Source organism: Pagrus pagrus (genome assembly GCF_965226575.1).
Source record: "Pagrus pagrus genome assembly, chromosome: 14".
Taxonomy (NCBI): Eukaryota; Metazoa; Chordata; class Actinopteri; order Spariformes; family Sparidae; genus Pagrus; species Pagrus pagrus.
In genome coordinates, this window is record NC_140198.1 from 3,625,152 (window position 1) to 3,649,250 (window position 24,099).

Consider the following 24,099-nt stretch of genomic DNA (forward strand, 5'->3'; position numbering starts at 1 on the left):
GAACTGAATTCAATTGGAGTGAAATGAATTGAATGAAAATGAATGTGCCTCTATGGTGGGGAGGAAATGGATGTTCCACTAGAATGCTGGGTTAATGTGGTGTCCAGTCTCATTTCGTGCATATTAGTGGTGAGTGATTACGACAGCTTTTCTGGGAGTTAAATTCCCCTGGCTGTTTGTTCCCTGCAAGGTCCTCTACATCTGCTGGCACAGTCACTTCCTTTTTGTCGGAAATACACAGAAGGACTCTCGCTTCATGTCAGCTCCAGTGTGACACACCGAGAGGAAATATGAAGCAAGAGGAGGAGAGCAGGATGAGGTTGTACGACAGCTGCTGTTCCTGCAGACCCGAATCAATGCTGAGTACATCTCTGTCCTTCATTTCAGCTGGCAGGATTTTGTTGTTGTTCCTGTTCAATGACCTCCTCATACAAACCGTTTATAACTGACCACATCGCTAATACCACCAATCAGAATAATTAGCTAGTGGTAGTTGACACAGAACAATGAGGTGTCTGATTTTCCACAATTAATTAAACTTTGAGAGGCAGAGAGTGGCTGAACTCACTGACCTGTGTGCACCAGAGCAGGCATTTGAAAACACAGACTCAGCTGTAACTAACAGCATTTTCATGGAGTTACATGTAAATACTACTATTCCTTATGCAGGCGCTGCATACGTATATATAATATAATGTCTTATTATAAAATGGAGTGAGTGCGCTGATTGAAAGTCACCTCAGACAACAGTGTAGTATTAAGATTAGCATATAGTATATACTGTATACAATTAGGATGCATTATGGGATGTTGACACAGTATCTCACTCTGGTTTTATGCAGGATTGATTGGCTGATATCTGAAATGTCACCCAGGCTGGAAGCAGCTCCTGCAGGAACGAAATACACACATGAACGCGCACGTTTCCATCGCTCGCCACGGTGGTTTGTTTGACTGTACTGTGGTATCAGCTAACGGCCTGGTTAATAGCGTCCCATGCAGTCAGACGTGTCGTTTGTATTAACAACATTCCACTAATTGTATCCTCCCATGGAGCTAATTAATTTACCGTTGTGCAGCGATCCTATAATATCTTGAGTCACTGAAAGTCATTTCCGAGCGCAGAGAATTTCATAAATGGCTGCTTTTTGCATTTTAATGCTGAGCAGGGAATAATAGCTGGTGGTGATGAGGGTGTGTGTATGTGTGTGTGCATGTGTTTAAACGGCAGTGAATTAAATGTCATTTTCTAGACGTCATACAAATGAAATGTGTGTGTAGCCGAGCTGTCAGCAGCACACTTTAGGAAGAAAATTTACACTCCTGCAGACTTTGACTGACAGCGAGGAGGAAGATGAAGTCTGTTTTTTTCTCTACAGCTGTGAGCTATATTTTTTATTCAGGCGTTTAAATTAAACATTTTGAATAGATAATATTCATGGATGACGTTTATATTATCCAGGTCTCTTCCTGTATTGATACTTTTTAATATCAAACCTGGAATCAGGCCGTTTTTTCAAGGAAACATCTCAAGATAACTCAGGACTGTAATATAAAAGAATAACGTTCTTAATTTTCATCAATACTTCAGTTAATCAAGTTTTCGTAGGTGCCTCTCATGCTCTAACATCTTAGTATCCTGCTAAACTTTGGAGCGTTTTGTCAGTGCTATATTTCCACAAACTAACAGTCAAAGCCGTTATAAAGACACGATGGAGGCCTTGATGGTTTGGTTTTTATCCTGCAGGGGTTGAACCAGATGAGGAAGGTCGCCCAGGTGGGACTGGACGGCGTGCGGCGGACGGACTGGCACGACTACGAGGCGATGAGGAGAGATGCCGCTCGCTCAGGTTCGTCCAAACTCTCTGCTGATGCTGCGGTTTCGTTTGGGCAATGTAATGTTTGTTAAGAAGATCTGCTCTGATTCAGCATGTGGTCACAAAAACTCACACACAACTACACACTGCATTTCTCCAGCTCAGCCTTGTCTTTTTTTGTTTTCTTAATTCCTACCAAGTGGATTTCTCTCTCTCTCTCTCTCTCTCTTTCTCTCTCTGAGGCAGTGTGGATCAATTCTCTGAGTACAGTTCTGAGTTCATAATTAAACACAGTTAATCTTCCACAATAAGTATTGATTTAGCCCCAGGCCTCGAATGGGAAACATACCTTTGCCTTTTTACTACAAATGAAACAGATTTAACAGGCCTTTGTTTGGCATTAGGTGGTACTTAAGTGGAAATTGAGCTGATTTGTGAGAGAGCAGCAGGGGGTTTGAGACTCTAAACAGCCCAGGTGTCATAATAACAACTGTTTCTGCAAAACATGGACATGTTGAATGTCTATCATCAAATCACATCAACATTTCTACAATAGAGATAGAGTGACATCGTTCAGATGACATCTATAAGACATTACGTTCTAATATGGAGAGGAAGGAGTTGAAAGGTGGCCAGGAGAAAATGTTAGCAAGCCACAGGAGGTGGAGGGGACGGTAGTGGTGCTAGAGGCGACAGGGCTGCCAAGCCAATGACAGTGGTTCAGGCCCGTGTTTCAGCTTTTGTAAGTGTGAAACCACAGGATTTTTTTAAGCAAAAGTCAGGCTGTCTACAGTGGTTTGTTGTGGCAAAACCAGGTGTCTATAACTAGACTCTGGGACATCTGCAGTCGCGTTCATGGCAACCAATCCGGGTGTTTTTAACAAGACTTTGCAGCGTCTCAAACCGTGCTTGTGGCAAAACAGTGTTTTTAACGAGGACTTGGGACATCTCCCACCAAAAACAGGTATTTTAAGCCAAAATGATGTTTTCCTAAACCTAACCAAGTGTTTCTTGTGCCTAAACCTAACCGGAGCATGAGCACAGCGACAAGAGAAAATTTAACCTAAAGAAACAAAACTGCAACATAAAGAAACGTTTTAACTTATCTGTGGTTTTGCAGAAATGTACTTTGGCAACATTTATTCTCTTGTTGGGTTGCTAGACAAGCAGCAAAACCCTGGTCAAGACCACGTGAAGACCACAGTTTGTGGCTATATTTCTGGTGACAAAACTGGGTATTTTAACTAATCTAATTCTGGCGATTGTGCTGCTCTACAAGATCGTATAGAATAATTTTTTGGGATAAAACAGTGTCATGGGTTTGTTTTGAGCACCATGGAGGGAACCAGATTTGGAGACTATAGAGTTGAGATATTTAACGCTCAACTTGTTCCAGAAGTACGTGTCCCATTCATCTTGTCAGCTGACGATGATAGGCGACTTGTAGATAAAGCATTTCTACAGTGTGGATGTGAGAGAGCGCCTGGTTGAATCACCAACAGAAAAGATAAACAAGTACTGAAACTAATCATGTTCACACTCCTCACCTCAGGCAAACGCTAACAGACCATCAGAACTTCAACCAGCCGCCTCAAAGGTTTTACAGTTTTTACCCCCAGGCAGTCAGACTTCTGAACATAAAGCAAAGTGAATTTATTGATTTCTTATTTGTGGTATGTATGCCTCCGTGCCGGTGATAGCCGTGGCCAGAGGCATTATGTTTTCAGGTTGTACGTCCGCCTGCCTGTCCCATTATTGTGAGCAATATATCTCAAGAACGCCTCGAGGGAATCTCTTCAAATTTGGTACAAACATCCACAATGACTCAAGAATGAACTGATTAAAATTTGGTGGCCGAAGTTCAAAGGTCAAGGTCACTCTGACCTCACAAAACACACGTTTGTCCACTTAGTTTTACACAAATGTCCAGTAGTAAACAATTATGAAGTTATGGCATTTGATATGCAAATGGTCGCAGGTTAAATACACTTGACATCGTAATATTCTGCTAAAATGTTTTGCCAATTATTCTACACCATTCCTCAGGCACTGTTATGTTACGCATATGAATAAGACATGGTGGTAATTCCAGCTTTGTTTTTTGTTTAAATATATAAGATATACAGTGCTGAGTTAGCAGGGCATGCATTTCATTACATTAAAATGTACTTTTTGTGTGTCTATGACAATAAACCTAAACTATGATCCATTGAAACTGGTCATTTGCCATGTAAAGTATTATTTCTCAAGTTGAAATAACAGTGGCCATAATATAAACCAATAGTACTGATGAATCATCCAGGAGAGTCATGTGTTTGTGTGTTGAGAAACATTGACAATCACATAAAAAAATAAATAAAAATGAAATTGGAATTCAGATTTGGGAAGAAACACTTCTTGAACGAGCTCCACCGCCCACTTGTAACTTCATAGCTGTGCTTCATTTGATTTATAACAGAAAATGACGCACTTGCCCCATTAGACGTTAATCAGAAAACACTTCACACTCAAAACCTGCTGAGAAATACGTCGAATGAATTTGAGACACAGCTTGTGTTTGAATGTTTTAGCAGACTGAGTTTGAATGGCTTAGCTGCATAAACAGAGAGTGGGAGTCAGTCTCGGTGCCCAAATCTCTGAAAAAATACTCAGCACATGCGACCCCCACTGCTTCAGAGCTGCATCCAGACCTCAGTGCATCCCAAAACTGGTGAGGGGTTGAAATATGTGCTCATGTAAAACATGCGTACACAGTCCAAAATGATGAGAGCTCCAGCGGTGAAGAAAATGTGTGTTTTCAGAGAGGGATTTCAGATGTCGGTTAATTCACTGAGGAAATCTGTAATTCAGTCAAAATGAACCTTGTAAGCCACTTTTCAAAGTGTTTGGTGCATATTTGCCTGAGGAGGGCTAGAAAAACATAATTTAGGAGATCTATACAACTGGTTTATTATGCGAGGGAAAAAAAAAGGTACAACATTAAGTCGTAGAGTTTATCTCTGAAATGAGCCATTAAAGTGAGGAGTTATTCTCCACAGTTATTACCTTCAGGAATATAGACGGATCATTTCTGCCTAATGGAACAAGGCAGCTCACTTTAATTCGAGGCTCTCCTTTGACTATAGATCAGCCTCACGTACGGATCTTTGTGTATTTGTGTGGAGTGCATTGATGAGCGGCTAATGAAACATGCAGCACGGTGTTATCTGATGCACTCTCCTGAAATGAGCTCAGTTTTGAGCATTTTCTGCAGGTGGAAAAGGTTTAATAGAGACGGATTAGGTGCATGTCATACATGGAAGCTGAGGGCTGTCAGGTGATGCTTAAAGTAAGATTACCACATTATAAACTACTTCTGTGAGCTTCCACATAAAGCATTATATAACATACAAATGTGTAATAACATGAATTTAAAAGAAGAAAGAACTGCTGCATAAACACCATTTATACTGATAAAGAGGTTTTTTTCTCTCAAGTAGCAAGCTAATCATTTTTTCTTCATGTGTGAACAGCTGACTCAATATTTGTGCAGCTTATTTACAAGATCAATATCTGTTGTTTTTTTTTTTAGCTTACTAAACAATGTTCCCAGTAAAAAGGGCAGTAGCAAACAAATTGGACCTCGTTTTCTATATCAAGTCAAACAGCACATTTGTGAAAATACCTCAGCTTGGAACAAAGGGATCTTTTCTTTTCAGATGAGTTATATACAACATACTTCTCAGTATTCATGCCATCATGCTGAATGAACGCAGTTTTGGTTCAGTCCACCAATCATCAGCCCATTGTTCTTTATACAACCCAGGATAAATGTTCTGCAAAAGCATCGATAGGTTCAAACTTTGTTTATGCTGCAACTTCACGTTTCTTTAGGTTCATTAGGTCAGTCGGGTTTAGGCACAACAACATTGTGTTTTGGCTTAAAATGCCTGCTTCGGTCGCCACAAACTGGGCTGGAAATGTCCTGAGGTCTCGTTAAAAACACCTGGTTTCGTTGTTTGAAACACGGCTGTAGATGATCCTCCTACCCATCAGAGATATGTAGTTTCTGCTGCCACCAACATGGCTGAGAGGTCTCAGCCATGTAGTAGTTTCACAGTTATAAATGCCGAAACGCAGACTCGAACTGCCTGTAGTCTGCCTGGTTTATCCCATATAAATATCGTTCTAGTTTGCCTGCTATCTAATCACATATTGCTCTTCTATACTATAATATACTATAATATACAGTATCTTCCAGCAAGCCTCACAAGGCTCCAAACCTATCTCCCACACTATAGCTCACTTTGGAGAATATTTTTTCTCACCTAGAAAACGTCTTAGAACGATGTTTTAAACAAACAATGAGGAAAACAGTTACTTCTTCAAATATTGAGGAGATGAAGAGTTAGTTTTACTCACTGATCTCTGTGTGTGTGTGTATTGGATGCAGGTAACGGCGAGCAGGGGAAGCCGTTCCCTCTGACAGAAACGGACCGGGTGGACCAGGCCTACAGGGAGAACGGGTTCAACATTTACATCAGCAACCGGATCTCCCTCAACCGCTCCCTCCCCGACATCCGCCATCCAAAGTGAGTCCTGTGTGTGTGTGTGTGTGTGTTTGCACTTCCAGGTAAGAAATCCTTAATAATGTCAGAAACTTCCTGCGTGATGTCCAGTCAACACTGAAAGCAGCTGACTTGCTGGTGGAGTTTCATTTTCTCAACCAGACCAGACATTATTTCAAAATGAGTGCTGAGAAATTAAGGAAACATTTTAATTCAGAGAGGTTCATTCATATTTTCACTCATGATGTGTGTTTTAGTCGTATGCCAGCAACTTTTTTAGGTCAGTTCTCTAATTCTCTAATGAAGCTAGGGAAAATGCAGAGCCAAGATGAGGAAACATGTTGAAAGTAGTAGTAGTAGTAGTAGTAGTAGTAGCAGTAGTAGTAGTAATAATGATAGGAGTATTTGCACAAATGTGTCTTGAATCTTTTAAATCCCTTCAATAAACTCTGTTATATTCAGAGTTATGATTAAACCTGATCCGGTGGTAAAGTAAATACTGTAACTTCAGTCTGTGAGAAGCTGAAGTTATTACGTCTCTGTGTATTCATATTCGTGGGAGCAGCCGGTCACAGACGTCAACGTCTGGTGCAGTATTTGTTGAGGATTACTGCCACTGCAACCAACAACCTCTAAATCTTTTTTTTTTTAAGTTTTAGTATATTCTCTGTCAGAAACCAGCACCGGTCCAGACTCCTGTGAACCGTGTGCACCCTTCCAATTTCAGGATGACACTGCAGAAGGCCTTTAATCACAGCTTTTCTTTATCCTGACAAGAACTTTTCTGTGACACTTGACCTTCGCTTCTCTTTCATGTGGAAAGCAGCTTAGAACGCTTCCTCTCTGCCAGAGTCCCCGAGGAGGACCGACTCTTTTATTCAGTGTTTATAAAACCAGGCCTTCGTTGACCTGATACACCTCCTGCCAGGACTCGTCTTGACTGACAGGAGCTCTATGCAGCATCTCAAAACATTTAAACATAGTTAGATAGTTTTTTTTTGTATGGGGCTGTTTGGTTCTACGGCTGACTGATGTAGATACACGCCACCATGTGAATCCTGGTTTTAAAGCAGTCGTACGTGCAGATGGCTGAGCTACAAGTACAAGTAAAGTCTCAAGTCAAGAAGGAAGTGTTGCTGATCCTCACAATGGCACAGCATTTCAAATATATAAACTTTCAAAGCTGTTATCAGTGTTATTTTTACATAACATACACCAAGTCTTTCCATGAACTCATCATGGTACGTAGCGATACAGCCAATGTTAGCAGGAGAACAGGATTTTGGGCTAATTTGCTTCCCTAACTTCTTTCAGAATGGTTAAATCTGGAGAAATCTTGATTTCAGTGGTACTGACATACACCAAACTTTCCAGTTTTATTCCCGTCTATATTCTCAATAGACTTTTTAAACTGGCTTTATCCAAAATTTAGATTTCTGTTCTAGGAATGTATGAAAATTAGGGCGTTTTTAATTACATAATATGGTTACAATTTACATATTTTAACATATAATTTCACGAAAACTTAATATTGTCTTAATGTAAGTCTTCAACTGGGAAGTTTCATTGTGTTCACTATTAGTTCAAATGTCTCATATTTACCTTTAGTGTCTCCCTTTAAGAGGTGTTTCTTCTGGCCATGTCAGATCCCTCGAGCGAGGGGGGATAAATCGAAAGTCCTCCAAACTAAATTACAGAATTAATTTCTTATTAGCGCCTTCTGAAATGGCTCATAAGCATTTTATAATCTGGTGCCACGGCCATCTTTTGTCAGGTTCCTCCAATATGCATTTAAGAGCATGAGAAATTAATTGATATGTCTGCTCTCTCATCTGCTGCTGCTGTGTTTAAGTATGACAGCTGTCATCAAGTGTTGACATGACAGGTGCTGTAATCATAGTCGTGCTCTAGTGTGGTTATAATTGAATTATTAGCATGTAAATAGGCTGAATAAACCAATGATGTTGAGCACTGATGTAGCCCCCCGTCACTGCCAGACACCTGTCGCCCTGCTGTGACCAATCAGACGGACACACCTGCTGACCAGCGGCTGCCTCCCCCCCTCCGCCACGGCTTCCTTCACCCGGTGCTCCCAGTAGGCAGCGACTGCCTCTTGATGATTGGCATGTTGTCTGTGCCTCAGAGGCAACCAGTCCCAGACCTGCGACTGACACATTCGATTTTTGCACGCTGACAAGATTTAATTGGAGCAAACACACACACACACACACACACACACACACACACACACACACACACACACACACACACACACCCCAACACCTCCATCCCCCTGTGGAATTGGACAGGGTTTGTTAAGAGCAACCAGCCGACTGCCTGTCGATCTCTCTGCCTGCCTGTCTCCCAGCGTTCATATTTGAATGAATAACACGGCGGCTGATGTTCAACACAGACATTGATCGACTGACACAGTTCACTGCCTCTCTCTCTCTCCCTCTCCCACCATCAGTGAGGGAACATCACTCGCTTCCCATGATTAGCTCCTCTGCAAGCCTCCCGCCGCTTGCTACGATGATCATGTACAAGGTGATCGCTGTAACCCGTCATCGGAGCACGTGTTTGCGGCTGATAACAGCTGTATGTGCTGCAAAAATAATCAAATTACAGCCGTCTCTGGTGCAGGACGAACATGCCAGAGGTATCACTGCACCCAGCTGCACTGAGCTTCTATTCAGCGGCCGCGGGATGAATTATTAAAAGTTGTTGCTTCTTCTTGTCCAAATAAAAACTATGGAAGTCCAAGAAAAATGACAGCAGTTTGATGAAAAGACAAGTTAAAGGCACAGTCAGGTGACAGGTGGCGTCCCTCAAGGGTCAATTATTGGACCTTTTTTTTTTCATTTGTTTTTTCTCAATATTTTTCATCAATACTTAAAAACAATTCACACATCTATATCACTACACCTGGACTATTGTAATGCCTTATTTAATCAACCTTATTTAATATCACCCCATTTCTAGCACCTCTGTTTTGCAGCTGTCCTTCATTTAGCTTTGATAGATTCGCCTTTCTGTCTGCATATGTTGTGTTGCTGCCTGACATAATGGTTGTTTTAGCTTATGGATGATTTTATATACATCTGTCTTATACAGTATTGTGTTTTGCTCTTGTTTTTATACCTGTGGTTGTTTTCTTCTTTTTTGTGTGCTGTCTTTGTGCATTGCAAGCACTTTAATGCTTCCAAGACATAATTTTCTGAACTTACCAGACTGGTTTACTTGTTCTCACGCTTGCTTTTATCCACTTCGTCATAGCAGTCACATTACTGATGATCATTGGTCAGAAATCTCATTATGTAAGTAATTTTTGAAAGAGCCGATAGTCATCCCTTCAGTACTGCAATATCAATATCAAAGCAGGGCCAATTTGGTCCAACATATTGTGATTTTTGATTTTTTAGCCCAGTCTGAATATTTATGAAGTGCTTTTGAGAAGATAAAAAAAAAGCCATACCGTCCAACCTTTATTTTAACCACGCCATGATTTCTAACAAAGTCATTTTTGTGTGTAAATCTATCTAAACCTTAACCATAGCAGTCCCAGGAGATGTTAAGGCTCTGCTTCCTCACTGTCTCCTCAAACATCTCCTGAACAGAACATGGAGGCAGTCGTGGTCTGAGTTCAACGGACACATCACCAAAACATGTTGTGATGCCGAGCCGAATAATAGATTCAGTGACTGCCTTGAGAAACCACATCATAATGCTTGTATCCACTCAGAGGACCCTGAGCCTTTGCAGAAGACACAGACGGTAATTGATTTCTAGAAATAACATACTCCACACGATGAGCCCATTGTATCTGAGAATCAAGATGAACACAGAAGTACTTTGTGCATTATTACCTGCTCAACGCTCTCCCCGCTGGGGGGAGGGAGCTGGGCTTCTAGGCAGCAGTGTCTACATCTGTTGCCAACAAAACAGAGTATAGCTGTGTCATCAGAAAACTTGGTAATGTAATTGTTTGTGTACTATGTTTATGTAATATCTCCTAACAGCCATATAAATGATTCTTTAATGGTGCTTGTAATGGTTCTGACTAACAATACTGTCCTGCCAGCAGCCAACAAAGATCTGTTTTTTTGAAAGATGATTGCTCTCATGTGGTTTTTACACCATCCCATTTAACGTCAACTGAAACTCTTCAGTGCGGAACAGGTTTTTTTTTTCCAAGAATATGATCATCTGTGCTTAATGCAACACACAAGGAGACAATTTCAACCGGTGATTTATGTGTATGCATGTATAAAAAGTAATGGTGTTTTAAAATTGATTCATTTCTCTCTGAGAGGCAAGCAAATATAATTTTCACTGCAACAACAAATGATAGAAGATGGATTTGAATAATGGTTTCAGAGAAGATTGGACGTAGATTTCAGCAGGTGGAGTAGAAACGCACAAAGAAAATCTATCTGAGCGCTGAATCCATACGTCACCTCAGTGACCCGAGTTCTGCTGAGGAGACGAGGGTGAGACCAAAACATGCTGGATGAGGGATGTGAAAGAGATGCTTTCTTCTTTCCATCAATAACAGAGAGAAAACATTAACATAGTTGGTATTAAGTGCTGTGTTTCTGTTTCTGTGCAGCTGCAAACAGAAGCTGTACGCAGAGAAGCTGCCCAACACCAGCATCATCATCCCGTTCCACAACGAGGGCTGGTCGTCGCTGCTGAGGACCGTTCACAGCGTGCTCAACCGCTCTCCTCCACAGCTCATAGCAGAGGTCATCCTGGTCGACGACTTCAGCGACAAAGGTACCGAGGACGCGCACACACACACACACACACACACACACACACCACTAAACTAAATGCTGCATCGGTTTTCTATGAAGCCAATAACCATGTGCCATTTTTCTTTCTTATCCCCAAACATACAGCATGAAAAATGGTAAATATCAAATGTAAAGTTCTCAGTCGGACCTACTTGAAGATAATTTGAGTCCAACAAAAGACAAAATGCCAAAATGTCAGTAAAATGAAGTTATTGATCGACACCAAAGACACAATGATTCCTTGTCCAGGGGATGAGAATCCTGTCTTTCAAAACTCTTTTGAAGCCTCTGAACTCCTGAACTCTTCATCCAGGAGGGTTTTTAAACAAACCTCAGTCTGTCTCTGACCTCTGTACACTCTCATACAGCCAACCAACCCTGAGCAGGCTGGGTTTCTGTTATATTAGCATGGGATAACCTCCAAAAAGAGAACAAGGCTAAACTCAACCAGTCCAATCATTGGACTTCTGGGAATTTCTCATTATGACACACTGGTCTCTCTCTGTGAAAAACTCTTTAAACTACATATTATAAAGATAAGATAAAAATGAAGCCTCTTGCAGCAACCTCAATGTGAATCTCTTTATAACGAAAAATCATGCTTTGACCCGTCTAATCCAGCGAGTGCTGCATTTGTTCTCTCAGGTGAAGGTAAGGTTTATTCACAGTGATGAAAAGTAAAATATTTTTACGTAGAATGAGGCCTGTCTTAATGAAATCACAGACTACAAGCAGCATGGACTCAAAAAGCAGGTGCTCTTTGGAAGTTAGACTTGTGATCAATAAGATGCAACTAAAAAGTACCAAGGCACACTCCTTTGCAAAACTTTAAAAAGCCTTCGATGAATGGGCTCAACGCCTACAAGTTTCAGCTCAACTCGTCTTTATTGGCACACAAAAGCAAGTAGCAGCTGACAGACACATCAAGGTTGGTATCAGCTGCCAACAACCATCAAACACCTTTAAACTGTTTTTTAATTTTTCGTCCACCCAAGCAAAGAGCACACAAACATGGCAGATTGGCTCGGCCCTATATCTACCTTGCATCTGCTTATAGGCGAAACTACATCAAGTAGCTTGACAAGCAGACTGCCAGTAATCTGCTTAGTTGGCGAAAAACACCTTCATTGTCATAATGAGGACTTAGCAACATCTCAACAACAAACTAAACAACATTTCTTTATTGTGGGTCGGTTCCTGTTACCCCAACCTTTTTGTATTCGGTTGTATTAAGAAGCTTTATGAATATGGTCATTCAGCAGTATGAGAATCAGTTACTGTAATGGCGGTATGTCTTTCTGGCTACAAACCATCGAGACACAACCTGAAAAAGTTACAAGTTCAGATCTCAAAACTCCATCCCTGCTGTTTCGACCCGTGTTGGGAAAGCAAATGCAAAATTCAAATTCTCCGAACCACAACTTCTTTAAGTAACGGCATCATCCATAACAGATGAACCTGGATGCACACAAGCTACAGAAAATGACTTCTGGGCTCAGGCAGATATTTTTCAGTGAGGAAAGAGCCTGGAAACAGTCAAGATGTCGGTAGACGCAGCTCATGTCTTTGTCTCCTGGTGATGAGGACTGCAGTAATTGGTGATTTAATGATGGCGGCCCAATTTGCACAGGAATGATGGAAACATAATTGTGTTTTTTTATTTTAAACAAAAAGACCGGTCTGTGCGGGTTTTGGTTTTTGTTTGTGACTCTTTAAAAGCTTCACAGCGAACCTCTCCCTCCCATTGTTGTGTAGCTTGTGTGTGTGTGTGTGTGTGTGTGTGTGTGTGTGTGTGTGTGTGTGTGTGTGTGCATGTACGTGCACCTGTCTGCGTGTTGTTTTCTCTCTCACTCTCTTTTCACCAGCGCCTCTTAAGAAAGTGTTTAATTCCTTGTTAATTAGTGCTCTCTGTCACGGTCCCTCGTTGACGGATGTGTTTACCTCTCGTCTCCACGGTAATGAGATGTTCCGCTGCCTCAGACTCATTTAGAGGTTAACACCCATCAGAGCTCAGAGACCGAAACCCTCCCACAGCTGCCGCCGCCGCCGCCGCTCAGCGCGGTTTTTTGGAGACAAAGTGGAAACAAAAACCGGTGAAATCTAGATTTCAAAAACTGCAGCATCATAGTTGAATAATCTTGTTAGTTTTAAATATCTGGACAATTGTTGAGCTTGTAAAGCTTCTCAGAAAGATACTAAAGATGTTCCAGACAACGTGTCCTTGTGAATAATGCAGTGCATATGTTTATGGTTGTAACAGTGTCGCATGGAAATCCAGAGCTGCTCATCATCTGAACAGTAGAAAAAAAGACAGAAGGTCGTGTCTCCTCACTGCCGTTATTAAGTGCACATGAACACATCACATGTATTCTGAGGCAAAATACGTTGGGTCTTGGCCCATAACACTGCAAGAAAGGGCACTGTTGGACATTTTTGGTTATTTTCTTGAGGAATAATGATCAGATCTTGATTAAAAAAAACAAAATCAGGCTTTTTTAGGCGGCTGGTGTCTATGAGTGAGTGAGTAGACATATGTGCTCCGTTTTGTCGTTTGAAGAAAAACAGGTCCTCCTCAGGCATTTCCACTTTGAAAGGAAAGGAGGAACGTGTATTGAGGAAAATTACCAGTAGCATCATAATCATGTAATTACCTTCACGTGTAAAGAGCCCTGTTACTGGTAAATTAAAAAAACAAACATTAATTCGTATAGTAAAGTCCAGTATGTAGATAAAGATATGTCAACGTAACTTTATTAGCTAAACCTTGTGTTGCACTTTTAGTGCAAATGAATCCCTGACAAACTCCCAATTAGGTTAACTTTTACATAATGACTCAGACAAAGAACACAGGAAACCTTCTCTTACATCATCCCACCCCCTCCACCGCCACTCGTCCCCGCGGGCTGGAAGTAAAGAACAACTCAGTGGTGTGGAAATAGCCTGGAACCCGGGCCGGGTCCGAGCCCTCTGTCGTCAGGATGGATGGGAGAACATTACACAGCTGCAGGAGAGGGATTTAACCTCTGCAGGCCGTCTGCTCTAACACTTCCTCTCAGTGGCACTGTCCTTTGATAAGAAATGAGCCCGGCTGTAATTAAGGCTTCGGAGACACGAGGACAAAGTGAACTTCAATCAGTTCTGGTCTTTGGTTGAGTAGCTGGTATTACAATGTCAGAGAGAATAATCCAGGACAGTTTCTGTGCAGAATCCCACAAATCAATGCTCGGCATTGAACCCCTGCGAAATAAATTAACGAGCAAAGTGTGTTACAGAAGAGAGAAAAAGTGATTTATTATAAAGTGTGGTTCAGACTTACAGCGTGGTGCTTCATTCTGGTTCACACATTAATTTAGCAAGCTGAGAAATAATTTCCTGTAAGAATGTGGAAAGAGGAGGAAAATGAATTGGCTGTATGGGGGTGTGAATGAGTCTGTGTATTTGCATTTTTGTGTCTCGCTGTAGCTGTGGCTCACTTCTTCACTTCTTTTCCAAAATCGACCAACGAAGATTAGGATTTAGTCCTTTCCCAGCAAAGTTAATGTAGTGTTAGCTACAGGGTGGGAACACAGCCCATAAAAATAATCGCAAAGGGTTTTAATCAATACACTTAAAATATTTAAACAAAAAAGGCCCTAAAACACAAATCACCTACCTAAGATTCCTGCAAATACAAACATTAAAATAAAATGCATACACACAACAGCATGCTGACTTGTTGAAGTGGAAAGAGGAAATCTGGAGACCTCATGTACGTCCCAGCACAGTTTAGCCCTCCTTCAACCTGAGCAGGAGTCTTATCGGTCACAATCTTTGGTTCAGTTGCTGTTTGTTTTTGCAGATTTTTATTCATTAATCAGTTATTGTTATCGTGTTATTGTTTGAAGGCTCTCAGACAGTTTTTTACTTCGACTATGATGCTGTAAATCCTCATGAGATCACTGGTCAGTACACTCAGAGCTAATGCTGCGTTCCAGACAGTTGAACTTGAAAATGTTCGACCTCCTACTGAGAGAAGCACAATTGGAGGCCACTTAGAGTCGTAATTGCTCCTTGTAACTTCAATCCGCCCACCCTGAACTTCACGAGGGAGCAGTTGTCTGACATCACACGACAATGGCAGCACTCATGAGACAGTATTCACGTGAGGCTCACAAAAGGAATATTCAGACACATTTCCACATATGAAAGTGCTGTAAAATAACATGTATAATGACGTCTGTCGTGGTCAGCCAAGTTTTTTGTCAACTCCTGGCGTCCTGCACCTGGGAACACTTCGAGGTTGGAAGTTGGAAATTTCACCTCGGCATTTCCCCACATCTGACGTGGACTTGAACGCAGCATACGTGCATAACTTGTCCTTTAAATGTTAAATTGAAACGGGCGGGGTGGACAGAATTGATCCTGAAAGCATTTGCGCTTTGTCAGTTTATTGAACGGGAGCACAGTCTTCTGACCTCACTCCTAACACGGTCCAACTTCTGTCGCATCAGCGCCGGAAAGTCAAAGTGTAGGAATGAATACAGTTCAAGGACTGTATGTTCAGGTACGGAGTACATACATAGAGTATTTTACAGCAAACTATTTTGTTCTAGCATAGTTAATTTAGCATTCCTAATGTAGCTAATCAAACCGCAAGCATTCACATAAATGAGCACTTGACGTGGCTTTTTTGTGCCGTTGTATCGTGACCTCCTCTCTACCGACGGTTGACATAAAATATGATGATTCTTCAGCAGCTCGTGATCCAATTATTATTCACAGGACATAATCAATGTGTGAGTCACACAGACGAGAAAGCCTCCCAGTCAGTTCTGCTGACGCCGAGTTACCTCGCTCTGTTTAACATCCACAGAGCCCGCAGTCATACTAATGCCCCGTTATATTTAGAGCACTTCATTATGCATCAGAACTGCTTGTAACTGTTAACCTGAGGCCAATTAACTCATGGTGAGGCACTTTTCTTCAACATTGCGAAGTTTGCCTCCGAGGTGAGTAAGATTACACGTGTTGTAATTATAGAAATGACCTCCAGTTTTTATTAATGTGGTCGTTAAAGGACCCCCCTCCAGTGTTGGCCAAAGTTTATTTTCCATATCAGCATCAACCTGCTGTGAGTGTTTGTATCTGTTTATACACAGTTAGCTGAAATGAAACAGCCGTTTCCCCTCAGTACCCGTTCATGTCACTCTTCATTCATTCATTCATTCCCGTGGCTGATAGTTTAAATCCAAACTGCAGAGATGTGTTGTTGAGTTTAAGTAATTTATCAAGAAAAAAAACACTTGATATTTGCAGATTCAAGCCTCTTAAATATGAGGATTTGCAAAATTTCTGTTTTTAAATTATTGCAAAATTCAATAACTTTGGTTTTGGGGCTGTTGGATGGACGAGACAGGCAATTAGAAGAAGTCCCCTTGAGCTTTGGGATATTATGGATGTATTTTCACTATTTTTCTGGCATTTGGTTTGCAAAAAGGTCTCAAATGCATTTAAAGAAGTAAAAACAAACTGATGAGGCGCAGGCAGCAAACGCAGACTAACTGACTGCTGAAATAGGGAAACACACCAACTAAATACAAGGACTGATGATCAGAGACGGGTGATTCAAGATCACTGAGAAATATGTAGATTTGACTCGTCATTGAATCTACTGTAGGTATAAATTAGACTAATTCATGTATTGATTGTTGATCTCTACAGGGTCAACAGTGCCTTTCAGCCAGGAGCTCATTTTTCAATCTTCATACATAATTATCCTCCTGTTGAGGTTGAAGAGGCTCTCTGTGCCTCATCCTGGGATCTTTCTTTACCTTTCTGTGGTCGTCAGTAATCAGCGTATTGATGCTGCTGCTGCAGTCGACCTCTGTAGGGAACCGCCTCGCTCGCTATCCTCTGCAGTCTTGCAGTAAAAACTGCTTCCTTCCTGTATTGACACTGACGATGTGGCCATTAGCAGTAGATGGATTCAGGCCTCTTGGTTGTAAGTGTGGTTACCCCCTTCTGCTTTAACATCACCGTCCCCATCCCCAGGCTAATCATTGAATACTTTTATTTATAATGCACACCGATGTTGATTACTGTTTACACTGGGATGTGGGGTGCTGCTGGCAGACTGCTGGTTAGCAGTAGTTAGCTTTACTTGTCGCTAAAGTAGCTGCTATCTGTCCAGAGTTGAGGAGCAGCCGGAGAACATCATATGTTCTCACCACGATCAGTGGATAAACTTCTCCAGTTGTTGTCGATCTGTGAGACCCAGCCACGAGACACACTCCGCTCTGCCGAGGCCTTCTTTATGAACATCCATGGCTGTGTCATTTTTTTTGCCATTGTTAGGCCTGGTATTGATGTGCAGGTGAGATATAGAGCAGCACATGTGTGATGAAATCACTTAAAATATTGATTTGGACTTTTAAAATGTAATATGATGAACTTTAAAACTGTTATTTACCATATTCCTGCCAAGAAAAGAAAAAATGTGTTCAGTCGCTGCCTTCAGGTTTAGCTGCCGTCTGTTTCACAGCAAGCAGCAGATGACAAATCCTGTTTGTCAGGTGGCAGTGATGCTGGAGACGTATCATAGCAACAAGAGCCCTGAAGGTATGGTGAGAAAAGTGGCTGTGGGAGTAACCTCTTGTCCTTCCATTCACCGAACCATCCATCTATCTATTCACACCTGTGGCTCCTCTTCTTCTTTTCTCTTTGCTTCTTCTGAAAAACAGTGGACGTTCACTGCGCGACCTTTCCATGGTCACTCTCCATGAATGGCCCATGTGACAATAAGTTACATATGATTCGTACTGTACTTACTAAAAGTTTGGTCCGGCATATCGCCTCAGCTGGCAGCCGTGGTACGTCTGCATGGCTGCAACGTACAGTAAGTCTCACAGGCAACGCAGCTGATCAAGCAGTATGCGATGAGCATAATGGGTGTTTCTATTCTCCATATTGCATTTCACTGTCATTTCCATTCTGGCTTTAGTTTAGTAGGATGAGGGCTGGGGGTTGTGTCTTTGTGCTTATTTGGCACTGTCTGATTTAGACTATTACTTTTCCAAATTACCAAAACTGTTTCTTCTAACACAAGGATTTCCATGAATTAACCCCCTGCTGCCTGATAACAGTGTGGAAACAGTGGGCAGCATCTTCATTTTCTTTTTATTCTCTTAATTAGCTCTGTGCGGCAGATTGCAGATGTTGTCCTCTCCCTCCAACATGCCGCAGTCCTTCAGGTTTATTATAAAGTAAATAATAAATGCCTGTCAGTCCTTCCTTTGTCACACTTCCCTTCATATTTCTTTAATTATAGTTTCAGCTGGGGTCGGTTCACCGTGACGCTCAGCATTCAGTCTTTGCCTCTCTGTTTATCCCTCGCTCTGATGCTGCCTCCCTCACACTCTGTTACCACATCTGACCAGGAGGCAGCTCTGATTTACAGCCAGCAGCTCGAGCGTGACACTGAGCTACACACAGTGAGCAAGTGTTGCTATCAGAGCTGACAACGGCTCTTTTATATCTCTGGTTCCCACTCTCATCCCTCGTTTCTTTGCCTCACATCTATTTACAATATGAGAACTAAAAAAAGTAAATCCACAGATGTGAAATCTGTCTCCTGAATATGCCATTTTCAGATCTGATATCACATCGTGATAGATGTGGAAAATTGGTTTATTTGAGAAATATCTCAATCCCACCGTGCTGCCAAGACATAAATAGCGCCTCTCTCACAGTAGTTGCAGGGATTTACACAGACTGCCTCCGTTTATTTCATTTCTCTTTGAAACGTTCTGCCGCTTAAACATAAAGCTGTCTTAACGTGGTGTTTAATATTGGATGAATGGTGGAGCTGACGTGAGTTGGATGTCAGTGTATCAAGCAGGTAACAAGGAAAGTTATCATAACTGTTAATAAGTTAACATAATTCAGTCACTATAGAAACTGGGGAAAAGACCTGACCTCACTTGCAAATGGGTTTAATTTAAAGTCATAGAAAATCTTGGTTTTCACAAATATCTGCTGTTTTCTGTTGGATACGTCCATCCGTCACACACGTCACTCTTAAATAGTATGGCATTGCTAATTTAACAGCTTTTCTGGTTTAATTTGTACATATAGATAACCAGTGGCGTCCACTACTTTTTTTATTATTATTATTTATTAGTGACCTTCAGCTTATAGATGAATTTTTATGAGTTTTAAGCCTTTTTAAACGTACAATATCTAACTTCTGCTGTTCGAAGGCTCTCTGCTAGATGCTTGCCAGGTATTGTGTGGAGGGCTGGGCTGAGTGGCTCTGAACTGGAGCTGTTTGCCGACGGGAGGAGAGCTCAGAGACTACTTTTAAAGTTTTGGGATTAAAAAGTGGAATTAATCTTCCGGCAGGAAGTGCAGTAGATGAAGGACACAGGGAACATCGGGGGAAACACAACCGATGACTTGACAAAGACTGGACTTAAATAACAAACTTGACTAAGGAGGGGATGAGGTGCAGGTGGAGAGAGATGGATAAACACAGGTGAGGGAAGCAGGGACGGAGCTGATAGGCTTGAAAAATACTGGGAACGAGAGGGGGGATTATAGCACAATATGCCACTGAAGCCCAGAAAACACATAAAACACTAACACAATGAAACTGAAATGACAGGACCACGACACACCCTCAGTGTGTGCCGTCGCTCGCTAACATTAGCTCACTGCGAGTGTACAATAAGGTAAACTGGCTGTTTGGGGCAGATAAATACTGCATGAGTAAAGCAAACAAACACAAGAGTAAACCTGGGAATTTCTCTGTTGGAAATATTTGGGATGATGTAAATACACAACAAACAAAGGTCGAGTCGTTTGTAGACATTTTAACGCAGAATTACAACATGTTGTATCTTTAGAAGGGAGTCAACCCTTTACTCTAATATCATCACATTATCAGGTAAAAATGATTATGCGAGCATCGACTAACTCTGCTAATGTGATTATAACAATAGACTGACTCCAGCAGCCTCCTCTCTGCTGTGTAAAGATGGGTAAATGGTTGTGTGTGTCTGTGCAGCTTAACATTGGTGGATGAGCGTGAGCAATGAATTCTGCTGGTGGAGCGCAAGTCATTTCACGGATTTATGGCCAGACAGGACGGGGGAAAGCAGCTCTAACTCGTACAGAAAAAGAACAGAGAGCCGCCTCCTTCTTCTGCACATCAGGGGAGAGAAAATAGTGCATGGGAGGCGAGGAGACGGAAACGCTTGTAAGAGTGTGTGTGTTACAGTATGTACCTCCTGGAGCCTCATATGCTCCATCGTGTCAGCTTTTCCCTGGATCAGATCAACAGAGCTCCTAAATCTGAGACTCACAGATCCACTAGAATGAGTTCAGTCACTGCAGGGACTCAATGCTTATACTGTTAAACCTCACCTCTGCCCCGACTCCTGCAACTGTAGTCAGCTCGGATTTCCAGCATGGATTTTGATTTGGACCCATTTTCTAAGGGAATTTAATACCAACACACCCGTGGAAACTTCTCAGATAATTTGTTGGATGTTCAGTAACTTCCTTAAGCTCACCGCTTTGCCAATAGATTTGCTAATTCTGCTACATTTGGCACAGCTTCAAAGCTCTGCCATTAAGCCAAATACCAGCTGGTCTATTTAACTAAATGGCCAAATGTGCAACTTCCATTTGTCACTATAATGCAGTGAGATGATTGTATTGTTGTTTGTAACAAATGAAAGTAAATCTAGATGCGTGGAGCTCAACAGCTTATCGTGCTTTCAAGTTTCTGTAGATTTTTTAAATCCTCTTTTTTTAACAGTGAAACTGTTTTGTTTGTTAAAATCCACTGTAACTGCTTTGTGCCGTCCTGCACGTGTTGACGATCAATGCCTATTTTAATCTTCGTCAAAAATGTATTCTTTGGTATCCATTTTATTCTTTAGTAACTATTTTACTGCGACTATTATCCTGTATTCTGTTCAGTGCAGCTCAGGGAGATGCTTCGCTGTTTTTATTGTCATACACAATGACATTAAAGACTTGAATCTTGAACAATGCCACCAGAAGGACACGTTTATATCCGAGCATCTGCAATTTGTTCAGCGCCAATTACTGCTCGTAATGAATGCATCTGCTTAACGTTCAATGTCAACATTTTGTTTTCCTCTACAATCCTCTCCTGGCTTATTTTGAAGCTTTACCCCGACTACTTCATTTAAGACTTTGTCAACACACAGTGGTGACCGAAAAAATAAGGAAAAAATAACATAGAGCAGTGTCAAACTGTGGTAAAACAATCGGAGGAATTAATTTTGTTTCTTTCACCGCACCATTATCTCAACCAGGGTTTTGACACCACATGAACACTCACTTTGGGACTTATTAATGAATTCCAGTCAGCAAAAAAACATTGTTTACAGCCATAGCTGTGGGGAAGAGTCGTACACATTCACACCTTGACACCTGGGAGCTGGCCAGTATACGCCCACAGCTTGAGTCTACTGGCACATAAACAGCCCCAGTAGGGCAAGTGAGGGGCTTTGTTCAGGAGTCTGACAGGAGTTAATGATGCAGGGAAAGGTGTTATTCATTCATTTCCCCTGGCCATGCCACAGTGGGGCTTCAAAGGTTTGAAATGAGTTGCCAAACAGTTGGTTTGCTTTTTGTTGTTGGTGTTTAATCCACTCGTGACTGTTCTCTGAAAACTATGGAGGAATATAGTGTCTGAAAAAAAAAGGCATTCTCTTAATTTAGAGCTTAAGCCTTCGAGTAAGTCTGTGTGTTAACTTTCCTTTTACAAGTGCTGCCAAGTGCTTAAATACATAATCACTGTTTCCTTGTCTTTACTCATGCATATTTTATAGACAGTATTAAGAGATAATACTGGATTCTTAACACCATTTTCTACTGCACTTGATTTGGAAAGTCTGCTGCGGGCAATTCTGTGATTACAGCTGACAGTTGGTATAAGTCTGTGGTGAGTTGTTTGCTGTTTGCTGTTGTATTCCCCCCATTTAGTTGGGATTTTTCATTGGCATGCCAGCTGAATGCATCATTTATTTGTTTTCTTCGAATGACAATTACATAGTACCGTGATAATGCCAATTAACCAGAAAATCGTGTAGAACTGATACTACCAGATGACGTTAAAGTTGTTTTAATCAATAACACTCGTATTTTCCGGCGCCGATGATGGAAGTTGCTAGAGGGTGACGCGTCCCGCTTCTTCCACATCTCTGTTGAGAGCTGTATATGTGCAGTATCGCTCAGGCAGCTGGCAAGGCTTGTGTAGCGACACAGAAGCCAGTGACGAACCAATCTCTCTTTGAAACTCAACTGCGCTGCTTGAACTGAGACCAGTGGAAAGACAGCATCAAACTAGCTGCCTTGGCTTCAATACATGTCAACGTATCTCGCCTGACAAGGGGTGAGAAGAAGCATGTTCACCCAGGTGTTGTGTTTTCATCACCACCAATCGGAGCTAGAGCCGGTCAGCACCCGGGACTAAATGTCAGTTGTACACATTCACATTGGAGTTAAAAGCCAGATGTTTACAGGTGTCGGAGGGTTTTTTGGCCAGTGTGAAAGGGGTATACATGAACCATACAACAGGTCTAGACCACGCAAGAAATGTAGTATAATAATGAAGTATAGTTGGGTAGGTTTCCAGTTTTGCCAGTGTGGTCCGGTGTATGAGCTTCCAGCTGATTTGGTGCCAACTGACTGAACCGGCAACTCATTGACTTGCAAGATTCACATGCGTGGGCTTCTTGAGTCACTTCAGTTTTTATTTATTATTAAGATGTTAAACTTTAAAATAAGTTAAAGTTAAGTTACATTCTTGTTGTTGCAGTTACCATGATGGACTGTAGTGCTGCAGTCATTCTTGGGCTCTCATTATGATCTTATTGGGAGCGGCTGAGTCATGTGCGACAGCTAGTGGTTACTACCGATCCGGTAGTAAGCCTCATATCAAACCGGTTTTGAAATGTTTTAAAGCTACCCCAACCCGACCTAAGTGCAACATCTAAATACGAGAAAAGAGGTCAAAGTCACAACTTCTCTAAAATCACTTGTAATATGTAAGAACAAATCTATTCATACAAGACTGCCCTTCAAGGAGGCATTACTATTATCTGCCAGTTTATTTTGATTCGTTACCCTTTCCTTGTCATGACTATCAAATAAAAATGTGTCTCTCCTGGCCTTGATCGTTTAATATTGCCAGCAATTTTTCTAAACTGATATTCACACAGTAATTAAACCCTGATCAAACAGTGCCAAATGCTCAATCCAGATTCTTCATTGACGATGGTGAAACATCAGATTTAGGCGTAAACTCTCCATTATTTTGTTCAGCGCTTGTGTAAATACTGTGTATTGTGTTGTTGCACTAGTCAATAACATTGAGTTTTATTCAGAATTAAAAAGACTTGTGTCATGTAGTCACAGCCAGTGGCACAGCACTATATTTACCCAGTGGGTGTACAGTGGCACTCTGCACTATCAGCCACTCTGTGATGGAAACCTGCCATTGGCAGATTGATCGTCCAATTACTTTCCTGCTTTCCGCTCCCTGATGGGATCAGTTGAACAAACGGCTGCAATACTTCATTTCAAATAAGGAGCAGGCTGTGCGACGCTCTCATGCAGAGTGACTTGATGTATTTTCAGTAAGGTATAGAGGCAGCTTGGCACCCAAGCGGCACAGCTCCCAGCAGGCATCAGCACAGCCTCCAACCTGGAGCCACCACAGAGCTGACCACAAAAGGTCCACTGCTAATTGTGTAGAAATATGTCATTGTATTCGAAAGGGAAATTGTTACCTCTGCCAATGCTGGTGCACAGCGCTGCCAACCACAGCTCCATATGGACTGCAGCCACGGACATTTTTGCAACAGCTCTTTTATTTTTTTATTTTCAGATATCGGTCCTTGTATTTGGGTGCTCATTGTTAAG

At 41.6% G+C, this 24,099-nt stretch overlaps 1 protein-coding gene across 1 annotated transcript in view; it reads left to right on the plus strand.

Annotated features, from left to right (window-relative positions):
- The window catches only part of LOC311268909 (polypeptide N-acetylgalactosaminyltransferase 10-like), a 69,654-nt gene that overhangs the window by 17,666 nt on the left and 27,889 nt on the right, over window positions 1–24,099 (plus strand). Inside the window, exons 2-4 of the mRNA XM_084372857.1 lie at window positions 1,748–1,850; window positions 6,250–6,388; window positions 10,974–11,140. Of these exons, the coding sequence (XP_084228983.1) occupies window positions 1,748–1,850; window positions 6,250–6,388; window positions 10,974–11,140 (409 nt within the window). The remainder of the gene's footprint in view (window positions 1–1,747; window positions 1,851–6,249; window positions 6,389–10,973; window positions 11,141–24,099) is intronic.